This window comes from Silene latifolia, chromosome 1 (assembly GCF_048544455.1).
Source record: "Silene latifolia isolate original U9 population chromosome 1, ASM4854445v1, whole genome shotgun sequence".
Classification (NCBI taxonomy): domain Eukaryota; kingdom Viridiplantae; phylum Streptophyta; class Magnoliopsida; order Caryophyllales; family Caryophyllaceae; genus Silene; species Silene latifolia.
The window spans coordinates 27,210,905-27,232,784 of NC_133526.1; the positions used below are offsets into that span (position 1 = coordinate 27,210,905).

At 36.9% G+C, this 21,880-nt stretch overlaps 2 protein-coding genes across 2 annotated transcripts in view; one reads left to right on the forward strand and one right to left on the reverse strand.

Moving 5' to 3' along the window:
- The window catches only part of LOC141601802 (uncharacterized), a 157,420-nt gene that overhangs the window by 95,911 nt on the left and 39,629 nt on the right, over positions 1 to 21,880 (reverse strand). The gene's annotated exons all lie outside the window — the stretch shown is intronic.
- LOC141601784 (succinate dehydrogenase assembly factor 2, mitochondrial-like) lies at positions 10,976 to 14,868 on the forward strand. Its single transcript, XM_074422088.1, has 5 exons — positions 10,976 to 11,245; positions 11,336 to 11,425; positions 13,316 to 13,442; positions 14,352 to 14,420; positions 14,507 to 14,868. Exons 1-5 carry the CDS (start codon positions 11,127 to 11,129, stop codon positions 14,651 to 14,653), a joined length of 552 nt encoding a protein of 183 aa, XP_074278189.1. The 5' UTR covers positions 10,976 to 11,126; the 3' UTR covers positions 14,654 to 14,868.

Sequence of the window (21,880 nt, forward strand, 5' to 3'; positions counted from 1 at the left end):
AGTTATTCGTACTCGATATATCGTCGGCTATATGCATGCAATGCAACATCCAAGTTTTAATCCTAACATGTGAGAAATTAACTAAGCCGGTTGACACGTAATTAACATACAATTGGGTCGAAGTAGGATTTAATGCTCAATTACATGTGAAAACATACAAATGGTACAAGAAATATGATAAATACAATAGGAAAATTGCAATAATGAAAAATACATTAATTACATTGGATAAGCGATCTGTGTCGAAAATACCTTTAAAACGGATAATTTGAGAAAAAGAATAAAAGAATGAATTAACGAACAGAACAGAAAATGATAATACGAATAATAGCTGATTATACGTATGCTAAATAAACTAGGTCAAGCAACAACGGAGTTGAAGCGAAATTCAACCGAATAAAGCAGCAGAGCTGCGTCCTTTGAATAGCGCGCAGACGCGTCATTCTGTTTCTGACCACGAATTCGTGAAGCCGAATTTTAATTGCGAATTGTTAATATCAATTGGTAAATTTAACGATTGATTAAATTATTTACTCAGATGAAAGTGATTAATATGTTATTTACATGTGATTAATGGGTCATAAAAACAACAAAACATGGATGAGACGGAATATAACTAATTAATTTACACGAAAGAATGATTGATTAGTGACATGAGTGAATAAAATAGATTAATTGTAACGAATTAGTGACAAATATACGATGGTGACAATAATAAACAGATGCAAATATGTCAAAGATGAATTCCAGAGACCCAATATTGATGAATTGAATTTCTACAACCCGGATTGAATTTAATGACGAAAACCCGCAAATATTGATTATAAGGGATTTAAGTCGGATTTAACAATGAATTATACTAACTAATGATGATGATTAATGATATACATGTGAAATTATTATGTGATTGTGTGTCAAAGAATTAACAAACAAATGAAAAATAAATAAACACGACGAATTACAGAGGACGAACGAAGAAGAAAGGAAGCGAGAATCGCGGCCCTCACGAAGAGGCGCAAAGGCATGCTGCGCTCCTTCAAGAGGCGCAGCGATTCTTTGCGTCCTTTCTCGACGGTTATCTACTGGAAATCCGTAAAAAGAGGTTTTAAAGACGGTTTTAGAAATCGGTTTCAAAAGGTATTTTCGACATAAACCTTACAATAATGATTACAATAATTAAAATACAATAAATAAAAGAGAGATTATACACCCTCAGACTTACATGTTGACGAAACGAGAAGGACTAAGATATCAATTAGTGATGCTCGACGCGAATGCAAAGAAAGTGCCCTCGTAAGAGGAAAACGATTAGATTAATTAAGTTGATTGATTGTGGAGTTGGTCAAATTGGTCGGTCATGCAAACGAGGCTGGTACTCAGAAGGATCCGAGCTTACGTGGTCGAATGTTCAAGCACGTAGACGCCAAAAAGTAAGAACAAAGGTCTAGAATGCAAAGGGAGAAGAGAAGGGCGGACACTCGCGTGAGAAATATGAGGAGCGAAGGCTCCTATTTATACTAATCACGTGAAGGAATTAGGGTTTCGGAGACTCTTTGGAAGTGAATCTCGGAAAGATATGAAAAAGATACGGAAATTACGCAGAAAAGGACCTGGGAAGAGGCGCAGCAACCACTGCGTCTCTTGGAAGAGGCGCAGCACCTGCTGCGTCTGTTCCCAAGTGGTTTCCACCTGCGGAAGAAAGATTTTCGTGTTTAAGTTATGGTAGGACGGAAATAATTCGGTTTTCCTTAATATCTTGTGTGAATATTACGAGAAATTGTTTACTAAAAGATAAAAAGTGTGAAATATGGAATAGAAATATCCGGAACATTCCAGAACATTCTGACTCGGGATTTAACGGTTATCAGAAAATGGAGACGGTTTTAGGCCCGGACTCCGAATGTACTCTAATTACTGTCAAAACGACCGTATCGGCACGTAGATGACAACTAAGAGGTAGACATTAATATTTGAGCAATCACTTGACGATAATCTTACGAACTGTCACAAATCGTTCCGCGTACCAAACATGCGGCCTAATCATCACCGGGTGGTTTGCGAGAGGTGCAGAAATGAGGTATCTACACAAACGTAAAAAAGGAAAGTGGTAGAGTGGAGTTGAATGGAGGAAGTAGTACTTTTATCTCCTAAATTATATAGTCTATGTTTTATTGTTGTGGGCTTATTGTATATATGTTGTAGTTGACATGATTTTGATTTTAGTGTCCTACACAGCCCTTTGGGTCCGTTTTATGTGGATTTTATGTCTGCCGATATATGTTCGAGATCATTAGACGACGATATATTAATATTATTCCAAATGTACGTCCTTTCATTTGTTTATTTTGTTTCAATATTTACTTCATTTTATATAAATTAAACATGTTGGTATGTAAATAATTGTAATTGTGTTTTTTGGTTACTTTGTATGTAGTTCATGATTAAAGCTCCAAAGGCATACTCCTCGGTTGAGCAAATTGATGAGGTGCGGAATATTTGGGCTAAATATGCATTGGAGTTCAAGGCGCAAGTATTTGATGGCAACGTCTAAAGTAATTAGGCTGATCGGATAGTTTATGTGATGGTTTGTGGACGGAGAAACTCGTGTTAGTGCTTGTGTTCAAAAATCAATTGTCGGTAGCTTGTATTTTGGAGGTTCACACTTATTTGGTTTTGTTTGGTTGGATTTTAGAGTATAAGTGTAAAATTTGCTGGTTTTTTTTTAAATGTAGTCGGATATAATATTTAAGCTATACGACTATTTTCGTATAGGGTATGGATGAAACAATTTCCTTTTTAAAAATATGGTTGTGTGAAAGCGTATGGATGCGCCTCAATATTGTGCACGCTATATTTGTAAATTAGCGCGAAATTGATTTCAAAATTGGCACGAAATTGATTTTAAAAATTGGCGCAAAAATTCGGAAATTGGTGTGAAATTGATTTTAAAAAATAGCGCGAAATTGATTTCAAAAATTGGCGTAAAAATGTGTAGAAGACGGTTCCTTGACAAAGCGTCATGAAGCTGGCGAAAAAATTGTGCGCGCCATTTATCCTAAACAAGACGGTTATGACGCGCATCCGTCCTCTTAGAAAATAAAAAGAAGACGGTTCGCATAGACAACCATCCTGCTTTTAAAAACCAACGAAGACGGTTTGACTTTATTTTAACCGTCCTCTTAGGCAACGAGGACGGGTGAATTAAGGACGGTTTGTTTAAGTAATAAGGACGGTTTTGAACCGTCCTCTTAGCCCATAATTGTAGTAGTGATAGGTCTCATCGTAGTCAATACCTTCTTGTTGGTTATAACCTTGCACCACTAGCCTAGCCTTGTTCCTTACAATTTCTCTCGAGTCATCAAGTTTATTGCGAAAGACCCACCTAGTACCAATGACGGTACGATTAGGCGGTCTAGGGACTAAGTGTCATACCTCATATCTTTTGAATTGATTGAGTTCTTCTTGCATGGCAAGCAACCAATCAGCATCAGTCAGAGCGACTGTTACATTGGCGGGGTTTAATTTGAGAGAGGAACGCAGTGTGGGCACAATACTCGTTGAGATGAGCGAGATTGTTGAAGGATGATCTTGTTCGAATTCCCGAGTTGAGATCGCTTGTGAGATTTGAGAGTGGATGAGAGCTTTGATGTTTCCACTTTTTTGGAACAATTGTTTCTTGTTCCCCCTTAGTAGCATTAGTCTCAGTGACTGTTTCCATTTGCTTAGAGTGGTCTTCATCAGCACTGTTTTGAGTTGATTCAATTCTGGAGGTGGATGCAACAGTCGTTAGGTCTGTTGCATCCAGAGGGGAAACAGCAGCAGGTGTACCACGTGTTCCCCCTGAGTTGCAGCTTTCCTTTGAAGGTAACAGTCCCTGTGGCTGTTGCAAATCAACGTTGGGAGCTTCTATTTCCTCGAACACGAAATCCTTTCGAACAAGACCAATCTCGAACTCATCATCATCATCTTGTTCTTCCACGTTTTGTACCTGTCCAAGCACATTAGATTCATCAAAAATGACATGGATGCTTTCTTCAATCAACATGGTTCGTTTATTGTAAACTTTATAGGCCTTGCTATGATCGGAGTAGCCAATAAATACCCCTTCATCACTACGTGGATCGAACTTACCCAAGTTGTTTTTACCATTGTTATGAACAAAACATTTACTTCCAAAGCATCTAAAGTATGAAATATTGGGTTTTCTTCCACGTAGTAATTCATAGGGAGTTTTATTCAAGATACTCCTTATCATGACACGATTATGAATGTAGCAAGCGGTATTTACCGCTTCGGCCCAAAAGTTCTTAGGCAACTTACTACATAATAACATTGTTCTAGCCATACTTTCAAGGATCCTATTCATCCTTTCAACCACACCATTTTGTTGTGGGGTTCTAGGAGCCGAGAAGTTATGATCTACACAATTGTCATCACAATAAGCACCAAATGACGAGTTTTCGAATTCGGTTCCATGATCGATTCTTATTGAAACAAGTTTTAAATTAACTTTATTTTGTATCTTTCTTAACCAAATTAGAAACTCTTCAAATGCCTCATTCTTAGAGCTTAAGAAGAGTGCCCAAACAAACCTACAGTAATCATCAACAATGACACACACATAACGACTACCACCTCTACTTCTAGTTCTCATTGGTCCACACAAGTCGATATGTAGAAGTTGTAAAGGTTGAGATGTACTCACAATTCTTTTGGATATAAAGGAACTTCTAACATGTTTGTCTCTAGCACATTCATCACACACTTTATCAAAATCAAACTTCATATTGGGAATGCCTTCAACTAGGTCGAGTCTTTTAAGGGTAGTTTAGTACTAACATGACCAAACCTTTTATGCCATAACCAAGGATCATTGTTCATTACACGCATGCAAGACATGGTATGACCGGATAGAGTGTTCAAATTAGTTAAGTACACGTCTTCCTTCGAGTATTAGTTCATTAGTAGTGACATCAATTATTCGACACTCATTAGCACTAAATTCTACAATATTAACCTTATCACAAAGTTGAGAAATGCTAAGGAGATTATGCTTCAAACCTTTGACAAGCCGCACGTTGTCGATACAAAGTAATGGTGACTTACCAACCTTCCCAATGCCAATTACTTAACCTTTTTTGTTGTCACCAAACCTTACCGTGCCACCATTATATGCTTTAAGTGAGAGTAATTAGCTTCTATCACCTGTCATGTGACGAGAGCATCCACTATCCAATTACCAATTGCGGCCGCCTCTCACCAAGCCCTACACAAGATTAGACTTTTAGTTTAGGAACCCAAACAAACTTGGGTCCCCTTTTGTGATCAACATATCTTACGGTGTCTTTCCTAATCCATATTTGCTTTATTACTTTGATGTTCTTGTTAATGTCATCAATCCGTCTTCTACAAGCATTTAAGACATGACCATTCTTACCACAATAGTTGCAAATAATGTACTCGGGAAGACCAACGTATTTCCTTCTTCTAAAATCAGTTTTAGGCTTCTGGATGCAACAGTTTGTCTGACTGTTCCATTTGAAGCCCAAACCAGCAACTTTGTTACATCTCTCGGTTTGACTTGTGAGAAATTTTAACACGGTTTGACTTCCTTCCCATTTTTCAGTGATGTTTTTAGCACTTACAAGTTCATTGGTCAAGTCATTGACTCTGGAGAGGAGATGCAAATTCTTTTGTTTTTCCCTCTTGAGTTCATCATTGTTTACACTTTCTATAGACAACCTTTTCTCAACTATGAAGTCATGGGTGTGGTTATTGAGTTTAGACACGAGATATCCGATTTTTTCTTTGGACTCTTCATATTTAGATGTCATCTCATCAAGACGTTTGTTTAGATCAACAAATTCATCGGATCTATGATGAGGAGTAGATCTAGAAGTGCTACACTCGGGCATACCCTTTTGAAGAAAAGTAAGCCTCTCATGAAGAACCTCTATTTCTTTCTTGAGACTAACTACCTCACCTTTTAGACACTTGTTTTCAATGACCAAACATTCAATTTTCTCATTGGACTTGTCTAAATGTTTGTCAGAAGCAACAGTCCCAGACACTGTTTCTCTTAGGTCTACAATCTTAACTACAAGGTCATAAACTTCATTTTCGAGAGCATCTTTGTCCCTCAAAAGATCATTACGTTCCTTGGTTAGTGAGGAAACTTGCATCACCAAGGTAGTGTTGACATTTTCAGGGTCAGAGACGTCCGTGGGGGTCATCCTAAGACGCTCTAGTTCTTTAGTCAAATATTTGTTCAACTTGTTGACTCTTTTAACTTCATCATAAGCCTCAGAGGTGACAGTGACGCTGTCTGTTGCTTTTAGTTCATTTTTAAGGTTAAAGTTATCTTGAGCAATTTCCTCAATCTCATTTTGCATTACCTCAAGCTTATCATTTTGAAACCGACACTTATCAAAAAGTTGGTCAAGAAGCTTACATACTTTCTCTTTGGAGTAAGTTCTAGCCTTGGCCTTTAGATGATTTACCTCGTTGTCGGAATCGGATTCGGAGTCATCGGGATTAGCCATGAGGCATCTTAGATGTTCGATTTTTGAGGTTTTTGAGACTTTGTCCTTAAGATGACTTGTAAGACACATTTTAGCCTCTAGTTCCTCCTCGTTGAGCTCCTCATCTTCCTCGGAGTCGGACATTCCCCAAATTGCACTCATGACTCTATGTTTATAGTCCTTTTTAACTTTTTCTCTTCTTTCCTTTGATTTGATGTCATCCCACTTGGGACATTCTTTAATTTGGTGAGTTTTATCACCACATTTAAAGCATCCCACGGTGGAATTAGGTCGTTTCTTAGGAAAGCATTTTTTCGAGTAATTATTAGTGAACCTTTTGTTTCCTTGACCATTGACTAACCCGGCTAGATTCCTTGAGAACATAGCAAACTCGTCTTCCTCCTCATCTTCTCCATCACTTGGAGAGGATGTGAGGGTGAGACTCTTTCCCTTTGAGGACTCATTAGAATGCTTGTCGAGATTAAACTCATGAGCCATTAGTGATCCCATTAGTTCATGAAGAGATAGGGTTGACAAGTCTTTAGCTTCCTCTATGGCGGTGACCTTGGGTTGCCACTTAGAGGTTAGACTACGAAGGATTTTTTGAATGATGTCCTCGGACTCGAAATTCCTTCCTAGACTCTTTAGCTCATTAATAATACAAGAAAAACGTGAAGAAAAACTATTTATGGACTCGTCCTCTGACATTCTAAACATCTCATATTGTTACATGAGAAGGTCAACACAGTGTTTTCTTACTTGGGATGTCCCTTCATAAGCAAGTACAAGAGAATCCCAAATAGATTTTGCCGTAGGACATCCAGAGATTCCACTAACTTCCCCCTCACCAACACAACGTTGAAGAATTGACATTGCTTTGGAGTTCTTTCGGCAAGTTTGAAGTCATTTTCATTGTAATCTTTTTCCTCTTTCGTTTTGGTGAAACCGTTTTAAGATATCGGTTTCCTCAATAACAAGAGGTCCATTTTGGATGATGTTCCAACATTGATAGTCTATGCTTTTGATGTAATGTTCCATTTTGAGTTTCCACCATCCAAAATTCGCACCGGTAAAGACCGGGATCTTGGAGTGTTTCTCGGAATCCATTACCCACGAATCAAACTTTAAGGCGATTAGCCTCGATCAAGAGCACGAGGCTCTGATACCAATTGTTGAGTTTATGGATTCAATTACCTAAGAGGGGGAGGGGGTGAATTAGGTACTATTTAAAAATTTTAACTTCAACTTTATTAATTTAAAGTGAGTTGTAGGATGAAAAGAGACAGGAGAATACTTCGAATAATATAGAGAAACTAAACGAGTATTAAAATGAACGTTTGCTGAAGTATGAAGGTAACAATTGTTCTGACTGTAGCTATTTGTCTCAGTTTATGAAGTACAGACTGCAGACTAAATGTGACAGTATGTGGAACTGTTACTTCAAAAGTTAAGCAAAGCAAATGCAAACGAAATAAAGAGCAACGGAATAAAACAAATAAAATCAAACACGAGGATTTTAAATTGGTTCGGCAAAAACTCAAGTGCCTACGTCCAATCTACTTTTTATTGATTAATTTTAGTGATCTACTCCAACTACTAAAAAACCCGTACAATAAAAAGACAACAACCTACTCCGGTTGTGACACAAGTTCAAGAACTACTCCGTTCTAGAACAAGTCAACTCGCAACCTACTCCGGTTGCCAAAGAGTTGAAGACTACTCCGTCCTAAACTCTACACACAAACTTAGAACGTTATAAGGATCAAGTTTCCACTAGCTTATTCTTAAAAAGAATTGAGATGGACAACTTTACAAGATCAACGGTTTATAAGTGAGAGAGTCTAGTATATTAAAGTAACAGTAGCCATGATTGTAACACTTGAAGACTTTTAAAAGTTTTGCAAAGTAAAGACTCGATTTTTAAGCTTTGAAAACAATTTTGCAAACTTAGATGAAATCTCAGAAAAAGTCTTGAGGTTTTGAAGTGATAAGGCACGCCTTTTATAGGGAGAGCAAGCAAGGTGGGTTGTTAGGGTTTTAAGGGTCAAAGACCATCACATGTGATGAGGTTCAACAACTTCCCAAACTTGCACAAAAGAGGGTTCTTATTTAAAAGGCAAAGGAGAGAAAGAGTGTTTGAAATTATCCAAAAGAGATCATAAGTTTTCAGAAAACAAAGGATGGAAAACAAGTCACATGATGACAAGCTTTCACAAAAATGGCAAAAAGCAATCCTTATTTTATGAAAGACCAAAGAGTCAAATTTGCACAAAGAGGAAACAATTTGAAATGATAATTACTCAAACCACTTTTTCTAGAAGGCCAAATCCTTGCAAATAAATCTGAAAGTCATCTTTTAAAATGCAAGACACGTGAATGACTTTTGAAAGATAATAAGAAGTTCCAAGTGTTACGAATCAAGGCAACGGTCCAGGCCGTTGTTACTTATGAAAGTAACAGTGGTCTTGACTGTTTCTATTTCTTTAAAATACTCTACTTTCTAACTTGTACATTAGATGACGCCTAGGACTCAATACATTGGGTGATCAACAATTCAACACTTCTTAATCCAAGCTTGATTTAATCATAAATCCTGAAAAGGTAAACTAAGATAGCACACATTAAATGGGCATGTTATTGTCAATCAAAGGAACCCAACAGTAATTACATGAATGCGTATATTGCCACGTTATATTACACTTTACCATAGTTTATTAGAATTTTGCTACAAAAGTTATTAGTATTTAGTATTAGCAACTACATCGATGTCGTCATCAATTGATCATCAAATTTAATGTTTTTAGTGAACTATTAGGTGTGATTGTTTAGGTTTTTTTCACTTTGTATGGAATAATGTGTTTTAATTATTGTGTCCTCTCCAAACATGATACAACAACAACAATATCAGAGCCTTAATCCCAAAATGATTTGGGGTCGGCTGACATGAATCATCCTTTATAACCAGGGAAATATGAAAAACAAAAAGGAGAGCGAAAATGTAATACAAAGTCAAGATAAACTTACAGGGTTTAAAATCGAATTCCGGATTTCTTTTATAAAAACATAAAATTTAAATCGAGAGAAAAGATTAAAACGATTTTGAAAAGCGAAATAGAATTAAGGATCCGGAACGCCTTAAGAGTAAACCAAGTAAAATATATAAGAAATTGATTGGTAAAAAAGGAGAGAAGAACAAATAATTTTTTTTAAAATTAAATAAAAACACTAAATATGTCAAAAAACATCAAATACTAAAAATACACATGTATCATTTCCCTCCATTGTGCCCTCTCCGTCACCATACTCTCCTCAAGCCCTAGAAATCTCATATCGTGCTCTATCACTCTCAACCATGTCTGTCTCGGTCTCCCTCTACCTCTAGGGACCTTTTCTGTTCTCCAAGCCTCCAGCCTCCTAACTGGCGCGTCCATAGGTCTCCTTCTCACATGGCCAAATCATCTTAGTCGATTTTCCATCATCTTGTCCTCTATTGGCGCCACATTTACCTTTTCCCTAATCACCTCATTCCTTAATCGATCTTTCCTTGTATGTCCGTACATCCACCTCAACATACGCATCTCCGCCACACACATCTTTTGAATGTGATACACATGAAAATATTTGGTATAGACAAACTTATATTTTATGCTATCTCTTATTTTTGTTAATTACCTTAGCGGGATGTAGCCAATTACCCCCATAGCTTATGTATTATGTGTATTATGTGCAAATCAACCCTTAAGTTTCACTTGTAGCAAATTAGCCCCAAAAATTTCCAAAAATGTGCAATTAAGCACAAATCAAGTTTTCTATACCTTTTATTTTCTATTATAAAAACCATTTTAAATATATCTAATAAAAATTAAATACAATATTTACATATTCAACAAAAAGTGTGAATCAAATTTAATATAAACAAAAAATTGATCACGCAACTTTTGATTGTAACTTCACTAAAAATTCTTATAATTATAAATATTTTTCCACCAAAAAAAATAAAAAAAAATATTTGAACATGCTTTCTAATAATTAAGAATTCTAGGATTAATATTCAATCAATAATTTTAACTTTCAACAATAGTAAAATATTTATTTTGTAAATTTCATTCTTAAAAATAAGATATGTGGTTAATTGCACATTGAGAGAAACTTATGAGACCGATTTACTACATTTATAAGTTAAGGGGCTTGATTGCACATAATATATCAAATGGGGTGTGATTTAATATATTTCCCCAACGAAACTATGATCAATCTAAAAGAAAATGATCGTTCCTTTTAATTTTATGTTGATATAAGTCAACCTTAACTCGACCCAAATAAATTTCTACATGTTCGCTACATATCGAATGTAACCCATTTACCTAACCTCTCTTCAACCGAATCACACTAAATGTTGTGTTCTGTTTTCGGGTCGAGTTATTATTAATTGGTACTTTGGTAGACCGTAGTCCGTAGAGGTGTAGACGTGTTTCATATCTTTCCCACTCTTTTTTAGCGCCTACGTCTTCAACTTCCAACTCTCTGATACCTTTCCTAACATCTCCCCCAATTCCTCTTCATCAGTCAATCAATCAATAAATCTTTCAAAAACCTTCAATTTTAATGACGATTTTGCGAAGAACAGCTTCAACTCTCAACCGTTTTATCAATCTCACGGTTTCTCCTCGCCATGGCAGCATCTCTGGTGCTACTCCTCCAATTTCCGCCTCTAATTTATCATTGTAAGTATATTTCTTCTCCTCTTACTATAAATTTTGTTCTTAATTTAATCAATTAATTACTTTATTTTTGCATTTTTGTGAAATTTGCAGAAATTCACAAGTTCTTCTTGACGCAAATCGATTATATTCAACTGAATTTGATCTTTCTGATGCTGAAAGTAGGCGGCGTACTCTCAATAGGTCAATTTCAATCCTCCTATTGTTTTTTGTTTTGTTTTAAATTTTCGTAGTTATTCGTAGTAGTTTACCATAGATAATTGTCGCCAGTTGAATTTTGAAATTCGAAGTCAAGCTTCAATATGACTATCTTATTCGGTTTGATGTTACTCCTACGCGGCTCCAAGTGTGTAACTCGTTTATGACATTGTATTAAGTGTACGACATAACTATTGTTAGGTGCAAACTCATGTCCCACGTCGGAAGAATAAAGATGGAAGATCATCTTCATATGTGTCTACAAGATATAATAGTACTAGACCTTTTGAGAAGAAGCCCAAGAGTAAATCCGTGAGGGCTTGGCCCAAAGCAGACAATATCGTACTATTATGAACAGTGGACACCGGTGCAGCAAAGGCCCAACACGACGTATTCACGCTTCCGCACATAAAGAAGCATAGAGTCAAGACTTGAAGGTGGCGTACACTCTTAGGCATGGAACTCTAGCTCAGATTGAGTCCTTGAGCAAGCCCGGGTCCTTGAGCAAGCCCGGTCCAGGGTTAAATGAATGAAAGGCGTCATTGGTCAAAGGCGTCATTGGTCTTGTGGGTCAAAGACCATTTGAACCAGGTGGACGTGGACCCTTATCAGGTTCGGTGTTGGGTGCCACAGGTCTAGTGTGGGTCCTTTCTAGGTTGGATGCCAGAGATCATTGGTGTTTTAGGACTTCTGAAGTGGCGGAGCCGGTCCAGGAGGATGTTCGATATGCATATGTGGCAAATTCCCAAGAAGGGCACATGAACATGGAGGTTCAGGAGGAGCATGTGGGGACACTCGCTTGACCAGGCGGTGACATGTGGTGATGACATGGCTCGTGGTAGCATGGTGTGTCGGCTAAGGGGAGGTTATTAGGACTTGGTGATGTTTCGGGTGTCGATAATGGTCCTTGGTTTGAGGGAGGATTGTTAGGGTGCTAACTCATGTCCCACATCGGTTGAATAAAGATGGGAGATCAGTGTCTGCAAAATATAATAAAATATAATAGTACGAGGCTTTTTGGGAAGGAGTCCAAGAGTAAATCCGTGAGGGCTTGGCCCAAAGCAAACAATGTCGTACTATTATGAACAGTGAATAGGGTCCGAATCCACTGCCTCAGCGCGTCACACCGGACCGCCTTTGGACTTACCATGGACCGCTTTTGTTGCCTCCATTGAGCCTCATCCCACCTCCACCTCGCCGGGTCGGACAGACGATCTTCTCTTGGATGGCCTGCCGTCTCATCATTCTGAGACCCATGTCGGTTCTCGCGAACATATTAGCTAGTGTTAAAGAAGATTTGACGGTTTTTGATTAAAATGAAGTGTCGGAGTGTTATGTTAGAAAGGTTAGAGGTAAAGAACAGTCGAACCTACAGGTCTCCGACACTGAATTAAAGTGGCGAAGTAAACATATAATCTTTTCGGTTATTTTTCTTTAAAGGCTGTTATGTTGATTATTATTAGGTTGTGTTCTCTTGAACTGAAACTCACTGAATTGACTAATAGATTGGAAGTGAAGTTATTTAACCGAAATCAAGTCCAAAAGAAACAGGCCGCCGCCGCCGCCGTAATTGAACTGCATGGAACGGAACACAATTGAACTGAAGTTAGGAAGTGAACTGAAATTAAGTCCAAAAGAACAGGGCCTTAGTTTCATAGACAATCTTGGTCTAGTTTGATATGGTTAGCTCCCGAAAGTTAAATGCAGCTTTGTATTGTATTATAGGCTGAGGGAGAGAATGTGAATAAGGAGGATGGTAGGAGACCATCATTTATTGTCGCAATGTGGCCTTTTGTTGTCGCGATGTTTAGGTGTAGTAGTTATGATTGTGATGCTGGTTGGTACTAAATTGACATAGTTTTGTGCCTGGTGTAGGTTACTGTATAGGAGCAAACAAAGAGGGTTGTTGGAGTTGGATTTGGTACTAGGAAAGTGGGTTGAAGATAATATTAATTCCATGGATGAAAATGGAATCAAATCGCTTACCCAAGTTCTTGATCAGGTTCGTCAACAAATTTTCTGTTATTTCACGTAAGAGTATTAATTCCTCATCGTGTACTATGTTTTATGTTTATGAGTTTGTATGACTTGTGCTCGTTGATTATAGAGTTTCGTTTGGTTTTCCTTGTAGTTTTTTAAGTTAGCTGAGATAGTAAATCATAGAATGTTTCACATTTAGCTTGAGAACAATTGAAAAAAAAAAATCTTATTTTGATGGCAATTTCAAACTCAATCACGAATAATTTATGCCATGAACTTTGCTGTTTTCCATACATGTGATGCCTAAATGCTCAAAGTGGAACTTGTACCTTAAGAGGGAAGTTGATGTAGAGGTGAAGTTCTGAAAATGTATGGGATGTCCTAGACTCTTAGCTTCTGATAGTGTGATAGCTAGTGTATGAAATTGTCATGGAGGTTGTCAACTTCAGTATGAGTCGAATTATACAGGGTTGTGTGATTTTATGGTTAAGAAATATGAACTGGAAAATTTCAAAATGGAAACGGGATACATGGTTGATGCTTACTTATATACGGGGTACTATGTAGCTAGGAGTCTAGGAGACTAGGACTAAGCTAGAACTATTGGACACAGGTACATGTCCAGGTGTTGAATCGGGCTCGTTTTGAGCTTTGAGTTTTGAGTAAAAACTGATGTTTTTGGCTTATATTGAAGTGTCAAGCCATGCGCAAGTGTCTAAAGTTACTAGAGGAAGAAATGAAGATTTGGAACAACATAACTCATATGAGCCGGTTATTGTTGATTTTCTGTTTGTTTTAATTGTAAGCTACTCATAGGACTTTAGAGGATGGAGTTGTCAGTTGTCACTGACTTGATATAGTTATAACAAGAATTGCCTGTTCATGTTTCTTCGATATGAAATTTATGTCTAGTTGTGTTTGTTTCGGACAGGAGAACCCCGATTTGTGGAGGTGGTTGAGTGAACAGGAACAGCCACCTGAATCAATCATTGAGAATCCTGTGAGAGTTTATGGAGTATAGTAATTGAATTTTCTGATGCCTGTATTGTGAACACAGAATTTGACCACTCAGTTTAACAATCATAGGTGTTCACAGCTGTCCGAGAAAAGGTTGGAAGAAATCTAAACAGGTATGCTGCTGCAGAGACTCGAGCAACACCCGGACAACCATGGGTTCGAGGATGGGGTGATATGAGCAAAGCCCAAAACAGCCCTGCCTCAGGAAATCAGTAGCTGTTCAATGCATGTCACTTGTAAATTGATCTGTGGCGTTAAATCTGTCACCGCGTCAGGGCAATGAGCCAATGATGATGTATGTTTAGTTCTTTGGTTTCTTTGCAAATTTTAGTTAAAGTCAGTGTCATCTGTAAGAAAAGCCTAATTTCCATAATCAGTTCGAGTGAATTCATCTGTGACCAGAAGTTCGCGTTATCCATAATCTGTTCTTGTTAGATGACAAGGTTCGTTGTGTCTATGACCAAAAGTTCGCATTATCCAAAAGTTTGAGTACATCTTTGAATAACCTATTTAATTTATGTTTGTTGTGCAATAATATACAGTTCTTAATAATGACTTACTCCACTTCAAAACTTTTAGCAACACAAAGCGATAAGCTAAGAATGAGCGCCTTGTAATGGGCGTGGGTCTAGTCGTCGGATCTCTCGCTCTTCTACCCTGCTATATATTGGGACCGTTCTCAACTGATCTAGCAATTTCCTTGAACTGAATTGGCTAAATATATACAGATAGATCACATTCTCTGAACTTTGTTGAAAACATTTATTATCAAACATGTGAGATTTCGACAGGCCTGGACAGGGAATGCTGCTGAGAAAGGATGTTACCGAGGATTGAAGAGCAGAATGTTCTGCTCGGGCTAAGTTGGAACCCGAATCTCGTGCTTTATGTTCTTGAGTTTGAAATAACAAGAAATAAAACAAAAGACATTCTCTCAAGCCAGAATTACAATTCTTATTGGAATGACGATTAAGTTCATGTCAAACTCAGCATGATCGGAGTACATGTGTTTGGTTCACCCAATATAGGTATAAGGTATGGGTTTGAAATGAACCAAACCCATATCATATATTTGTTTGACGAAAATGAAGGTTTCATACCCGTACCTCAAACCCATGAGGTATGGGTTTTTCATATCCAAGGGGGGGGGGGGTATGGGATTAATACTCATGGTATCAAATTAGAAATATTAAAAAGTGATAAAAACAATTGTAAAAAAATTTTTTTATATATTTATTTGATTAAATTTTATCTACATGATATAATATTATAAAAATTATTATTAAAAATATTGTATTTTGAAGATTTTTTAACTTTGATTGATTTCTAACCTCATACTCCCAAAATTGAATCAAACACAAGGTATGAGGTATCAAGTTCCAACTCGATACCACCCAGGTATGATTCCCGATTCCAAACCCGCGTGAACCAAACGCCCCTTTATAAGTTCAATTCAGTTCATTTCAAATCCATTGAGTTTAGTTTAGTTCAGATCAGTTTAATTCAGTTAAGATCCAGTCACTTTAGTTTAGATCAATTCAGACAATTTCATTCCAAAAGAACAAAGTTTAAAGTGCTTCTTATTGACATTCTCTCAAGCCAGAATTACCCATGACCTTTTAAGTTGTCAGCAGCTTTCCTCCGTATCACTACGCGACCACCTCCCGGCCTCCCGTCCCTCCCCCACTTGCTCCCTACCGGCTCACCTCTCCCCTGCCACCCGACCCTATGCCCCACCACCAACCCTTTCCCTATCAAAATCATAATTTCAATTTCTAAAACCCGACCTAATTTAATAAATTTACAATTAATTTAGATATAAGAATAGAATTAGATTTATTATTTGATTTATTTGAGAATAAAGGTCAATAATTGAAATGAAAAGAAGGGTGTTTTCCTTAATAATGTCGAAAGACAAAATAATTCCCACTAGGGGTGTTAACGAGTCGAGCCGAGCCCGAGCTTGGCCTTGCTCGGTTGTCCTCATAAAGTAAAACTCGGGCTCGAGCCGATCTCGAGCTTACCGGGGCTTGAAAAAATTGTGTTCGTTATCAAGCTTGCGAGCTCAACTGAAAGGAAGAACGTGAAATTCTTCTCCGAAAGCTCCGCAGGACCACCTACCACACTACGACTACAGGGGGGCTTCGTAGACAGCCCTCGTCGCTTCTTTCGGGCGATTCTAGCTGGAACGAGTCCAAAAAGAGAAAGTAAAATGAATCCTCTCCCCCCGCTTCTCATTCTCAGAAAGTACTTAGATTGTTCGGGAGCTTTCTAATACTAAGTTCAAGCCGGGCCCGGCGATCATCATCAGCAAAAACTGTAACTTCCGTGTCTGCTGCCACGGCGCGGCCAAAAGAAAGAGCTTCGCTCGGTTGGCCTCTGTCCGGCCGATCATTCCGCTGGCATCTCGCATTCACGCCCTCGTTTGACTGCCCGCTCCGAAAGAATCTTCCTCTCTTTCCCTTTACTCCTATGCTCATTCCAATCTTGTCTAACTTTGCTAACTTATATAATAGTTGAATTTTTGTTTTTTTCTCCCCCTCAATATTTTCAATAACAAAGCTCGAAAGTTTTATATACAAATATTGGAAAATCAATGAGATATCTTTTATAGGTGTGATACAAACATATAATCATGACAAAATATTTTTATAAAATATAAGTAATATCTTATCTAATTAGACAAGTTCGAGCCGCTTACGATCTTTTCGAGCCGAGCCAACATTAGCTCAGCTTGACTCGTTAAGATCTCGAGCCGAGCCCGAGCCGAGCATTGACCAAGTCGGACTCGGGTTGCTCGCGAACTATCTCGTCTCATTAACAGCCCTAATTCCCACAATATAGTCACTTTAAAAATAATTCCCACAATAGGGTTTTAAGTAGGTTTGGATACTACAAACCAAAGACTTTGTGCAGCCATCCTAAAAAATATTTACGTATAAAAAAAATTGACTCTCAATTTCAAAAACTCTAACAAAAACAAATAGTCCTGTTAAATGATTCTTGTACCGACGTTTGAAGTAATATTTCAAGCGAAAATTCAATCTTTGCAAGGTAGGAGTTCATACTCTACTCAATTCTCAATAATTAAATGTCAAAATTTAATGGCCAAACATGTTTATTAGCTGTCAATTAAATGTTTAGGACAGTGATAGGGCGCTATCCGATGGCGCCCAAATTGGATGTCACCCTCTCACATGCATTCTTAATTGGGTGCCTACTCACTCTATGTGGGAAGGTCGCGTCCAAATTGTGTGCCACCCAATAACGCCCTTTCATTTTCAAATGTTTATCATACTCTACTCAATTCTTCATAATTAAAAGTCAAAACTTGTTGAAGAATTTAAATTGCACTCTCTTTAACGTAAATACTCAATTACACTCTTTTTTACAGAGTATTAGAAAACTCTCACAAATAGAATTATACATCCCGTTGTACGAAGCATTGTACATCGAGTCCATATAATATATGATTAATAATCTATAGCCCATTAAAAAAATTAAAAATTTTACTTCAACAACGTAAAACTTAACGTACTGTATTTCTCTCTTTAGCAAAAGTTCCCCTTTCCCCCAAATTTGATCTTATATGATATTTCAATGTCTATAAACTCGTAAATAGTACGCACATGAATAATACGAGTTATTATTATATACAAAAAAAAACATGAGCTTAAAAATTCAAGTTAAAAAGAATACGAGCTATTATGAGAAGAATACGATGTACTTTGAAAAGAACACGAGCTTGAACTAAGTTGTAATGTATGGAAAAGATACGAGTTATTAAGAAAAGAGTATGAGTTACTATAAAAAGAATTCGAGTTAAATTTTATGTAATGTGCTTTCAAAAAAACACGACCAAATAATGTTTCAGATGTTATCGTATTTCATAACTAAATGTCTATGAACTCATAAATTGTACGCACATGAAGAATACGAGCTATTTTTTTAAAAAAAATGAGCTAATAAGAATACGAGCTATTATGAGAAGAATGTGAGCTATTATAAAAAGAACATAAGCTTGAACTAAATTGTAATGTATGAAAAGAATACGAGTTATTAAGAAAAGAATATGAGTTATTATGAAAAGAATTCGAGCTTAAATTTATAGGAAATATAGTATAAAAAAAACACGACCTAATTCAAACAGATTTGTAAGATGAGATTCCATTATTTATATAATCTAAATCCCGATAAAAACTCTATTGACTATTTCATGCTCCTTCAAAGTTTTTTTTCCATTGATGGGGCTGAGCATCGGTCCAAGACCGGACCGGACCGGACCAAACAGGACCGGACCGAAGACCGAAAATAAATTTTTTGTGGACCGAAGACCGGACCTAAAACTTTCGGTCTTGGACCGGACCAAACCCGAAATATTCGGTCCGGTCCGGTCTTAGACCGAAATGGACCTAGAACTAATTCTTTCGCTATTTCGTGTATGATAATTACATTTAAGTTTCACTAAATTAAATGTTGATGAATAACTAGAGATTGTTTTTGAGAAAAAAATACTCAATATTAATTTATAATGTCTTGTGAAGATAAAATGGTAATTTAGTTTATAATATTCTAATTATAGTCTTTAGAAACATAAAATTCGGTCCATTTGGTCCGGACCTAAAATATCCGGGTTTGGTCCGGACCGGACCGAAAACCGAAAACTCAAAAAATGAGGACCGAGGACCGGACCTAAAAAATTCGGTCCGGGTTTGGTCCAGACCAAATGGTCCGGTCCGGTCCATTTTTTCGATCCGGACCTAAACTTGCTCACCCCTAGATGATGATACTTTTTGATGTTTCATCTGCCGTTGAAGCTTCTCTCACCGTGATGGTAAAAATCAATTAAATTCATATTGATTCTGATTGAAGCATGAGAGATATAATAGTTGTTAAAATAAGGGTGCTGATTTTCGCAGTACACATTTTACTCATTACAGTACAATATTGACAAATATGCCCTCCTCATTTTCCCTACCACTTTCTCTCTCATATCTCTACTCTGTAGTGTATTCTCCTCCGATGTACGTAGTAATGTACTACATCAATTAAAAAAAAAAAAAAAAATCAAAACACACACAGAAAAACACGTACTACAGTGTACTTATACTACCCATCAACCACAAACACCACCATCAGCGCCGGCCACCTACTCCTGCACATCCTCACCGCCGGCGACCCGCTCCTGCCTCTCACCGACAACCCAGAGCAACACACTGTCCCTCTCCCTATCTATCTCTCCCTCCCATCCCTGCCCCCGTCGAACGGCCGTCGGCGACCCCTCTGCCGTCCTTCTCGCCGGCGGCAAACGACCATTTCACCGGCAACATCTCAGTAAATTAAACCAACACTCCACCATCCTCACCAATATAACCCTTAATTATATTGAACATAGACCCTAATTAACAAAAGATACAAAATTATAGTAACAAATAATCAATTTAGTTAATAATAATAGATGAATACATGCTTTATTATCATTCATAATTGAATAAATTTGGGTATTTTTGGAGGAATTGAAGAGTTATCAATGGAGACGAGTGGGAGAGAATTAGGTTTGATGTTTTTTAGTTAGGGGTAACCAAATGGAAAGTTCAGTACAAAATGTACTGAAATGAGTAAAAAACGTACTGCGAAAATAAATTGCGTAAAATAATTTAAAAGGAGAAGATTAGTTAACTACATAATGGAGGAAGATGAAGATCAAAATATAGAAGCGATTAGAAAGAGAAGAGGAGTTGAATTGAATTAAGTAGTCTTGGTCTTAGGGTTTAACATATAAAAGTAGTTGAGGAAGACTAAAATAACCTTGAATTGTTCATAAACTGGAAAACTCTCTCCTTTATATTCGAGTGCCTTTCCTTAAAAAAAAAAAAAAAAAGTTATTCAAATGTGTTAGTAATAATGAGTGTATATTCCCTAAAAAAAAAAATAATGAGTGTATATTACTTCTCTCCGTTGGTTATTTAATAATTTGCAGCAAATCATGTTTATAAAATATAAATAATAAACTCTTGTTTAAGCATGAACAATCCGACCGAGACCATGTTTCACAGATCTTTCAATTTGGTGTAGAACATGTTACTGTTGAATTGAACGAATGAGGGCAACATAACCAAATAACGGAGGAGATATAATAAATCTTTGTAATTGTTGAATTCATGTGCTAAAAATATATTAAAAAAAACTATCAAAAACTAACCTTTTACTTATTTATTATTCAAGCCTTAAGTTTGTAGTATCCAAACCTACCTTAACCCTATTATGGGAATGATTTTTAAAGTGACCATATTGTGAATCACCAAGAGAAAAACTTTAACGTTTGGCTGGAGGGCTATAAGAAATGAAAAGAGAAATAAAGTTATTGATTTCTTTTGTTAGGGTTTATTTGACAAAACAAAAGAGAATGAAATTTCATCCTTACCCCTCAATCCATCTAATTCCTTACTCTCCATCCCCTAAAGTACGAGATTTCATTACCCTTGTTACCCTTCAACCACCTTATTTACCTACCACTACACTTGAGATTCTCACCACACCGGTCACCATCAAGTTGATTTCCTTTGTTTGACACAAACAAAGAGAATGAAATTATCTTTCTTACCCTTCAATCCATCTAATTCTTTACCCCCAACCACCCCAGGCATGAGATTTCATTGCTCTTGTTACCCTTCAACCACCTTATTTACCTACCATCACACTAGCGATTTCCACCACACCAGTCACCTTCAAGACACCATCGCCGGCACCACCACCACCACCACAATCACCATGACGCCACCACCATCACAACCACCCTACCTAAACCACCACTCGCACACCAAAACAAACTACAACCCACCATACTTTATTTTCTTGATGTAACCAAACAACTAGTTAAGTTTTAGGTAATCCCTTACCTTTCCACCTCTTACCCTTTCTAATTACTTTCCCTTTGCTGCCTAAGTTAGTTTTCATTTTTTGGAAGGAGAAGAATATTTATGGAAATTTGTATGCTCGGATAATTGAGCATGTATATTAAGTAATTACCTTATTTATAATGAATAAATATATAAATATCCTTAAATTATTATATCATAATTATAATTATTATTCGAAAAAGAAGCAAAAAAAAAAAAAATTATTGCAAAGAGAAAAAGCTATAACACTTAAAACCCTAAAAACCATTGACAAGTGACAACATAGCGAAGATGGGAAGGACGAAGAGGAACAATAGAAGAAGTAGAAATCAAAGAGTCGACAGTGAGTTCTCTCCCGACGACATTCTTATCGTAATTATCTCCCTTCTTCCTCTACATGATATAATACTCATGGTATCAAATTAATACTCATGGTATCAAATTAGAAATATTAAAAAGTGATAAAAACAATTGTAAAAAAAATTTTTTATATATTTATTTGATTAAATTTTATCTACATGATATAATATTATAAAAATTATTA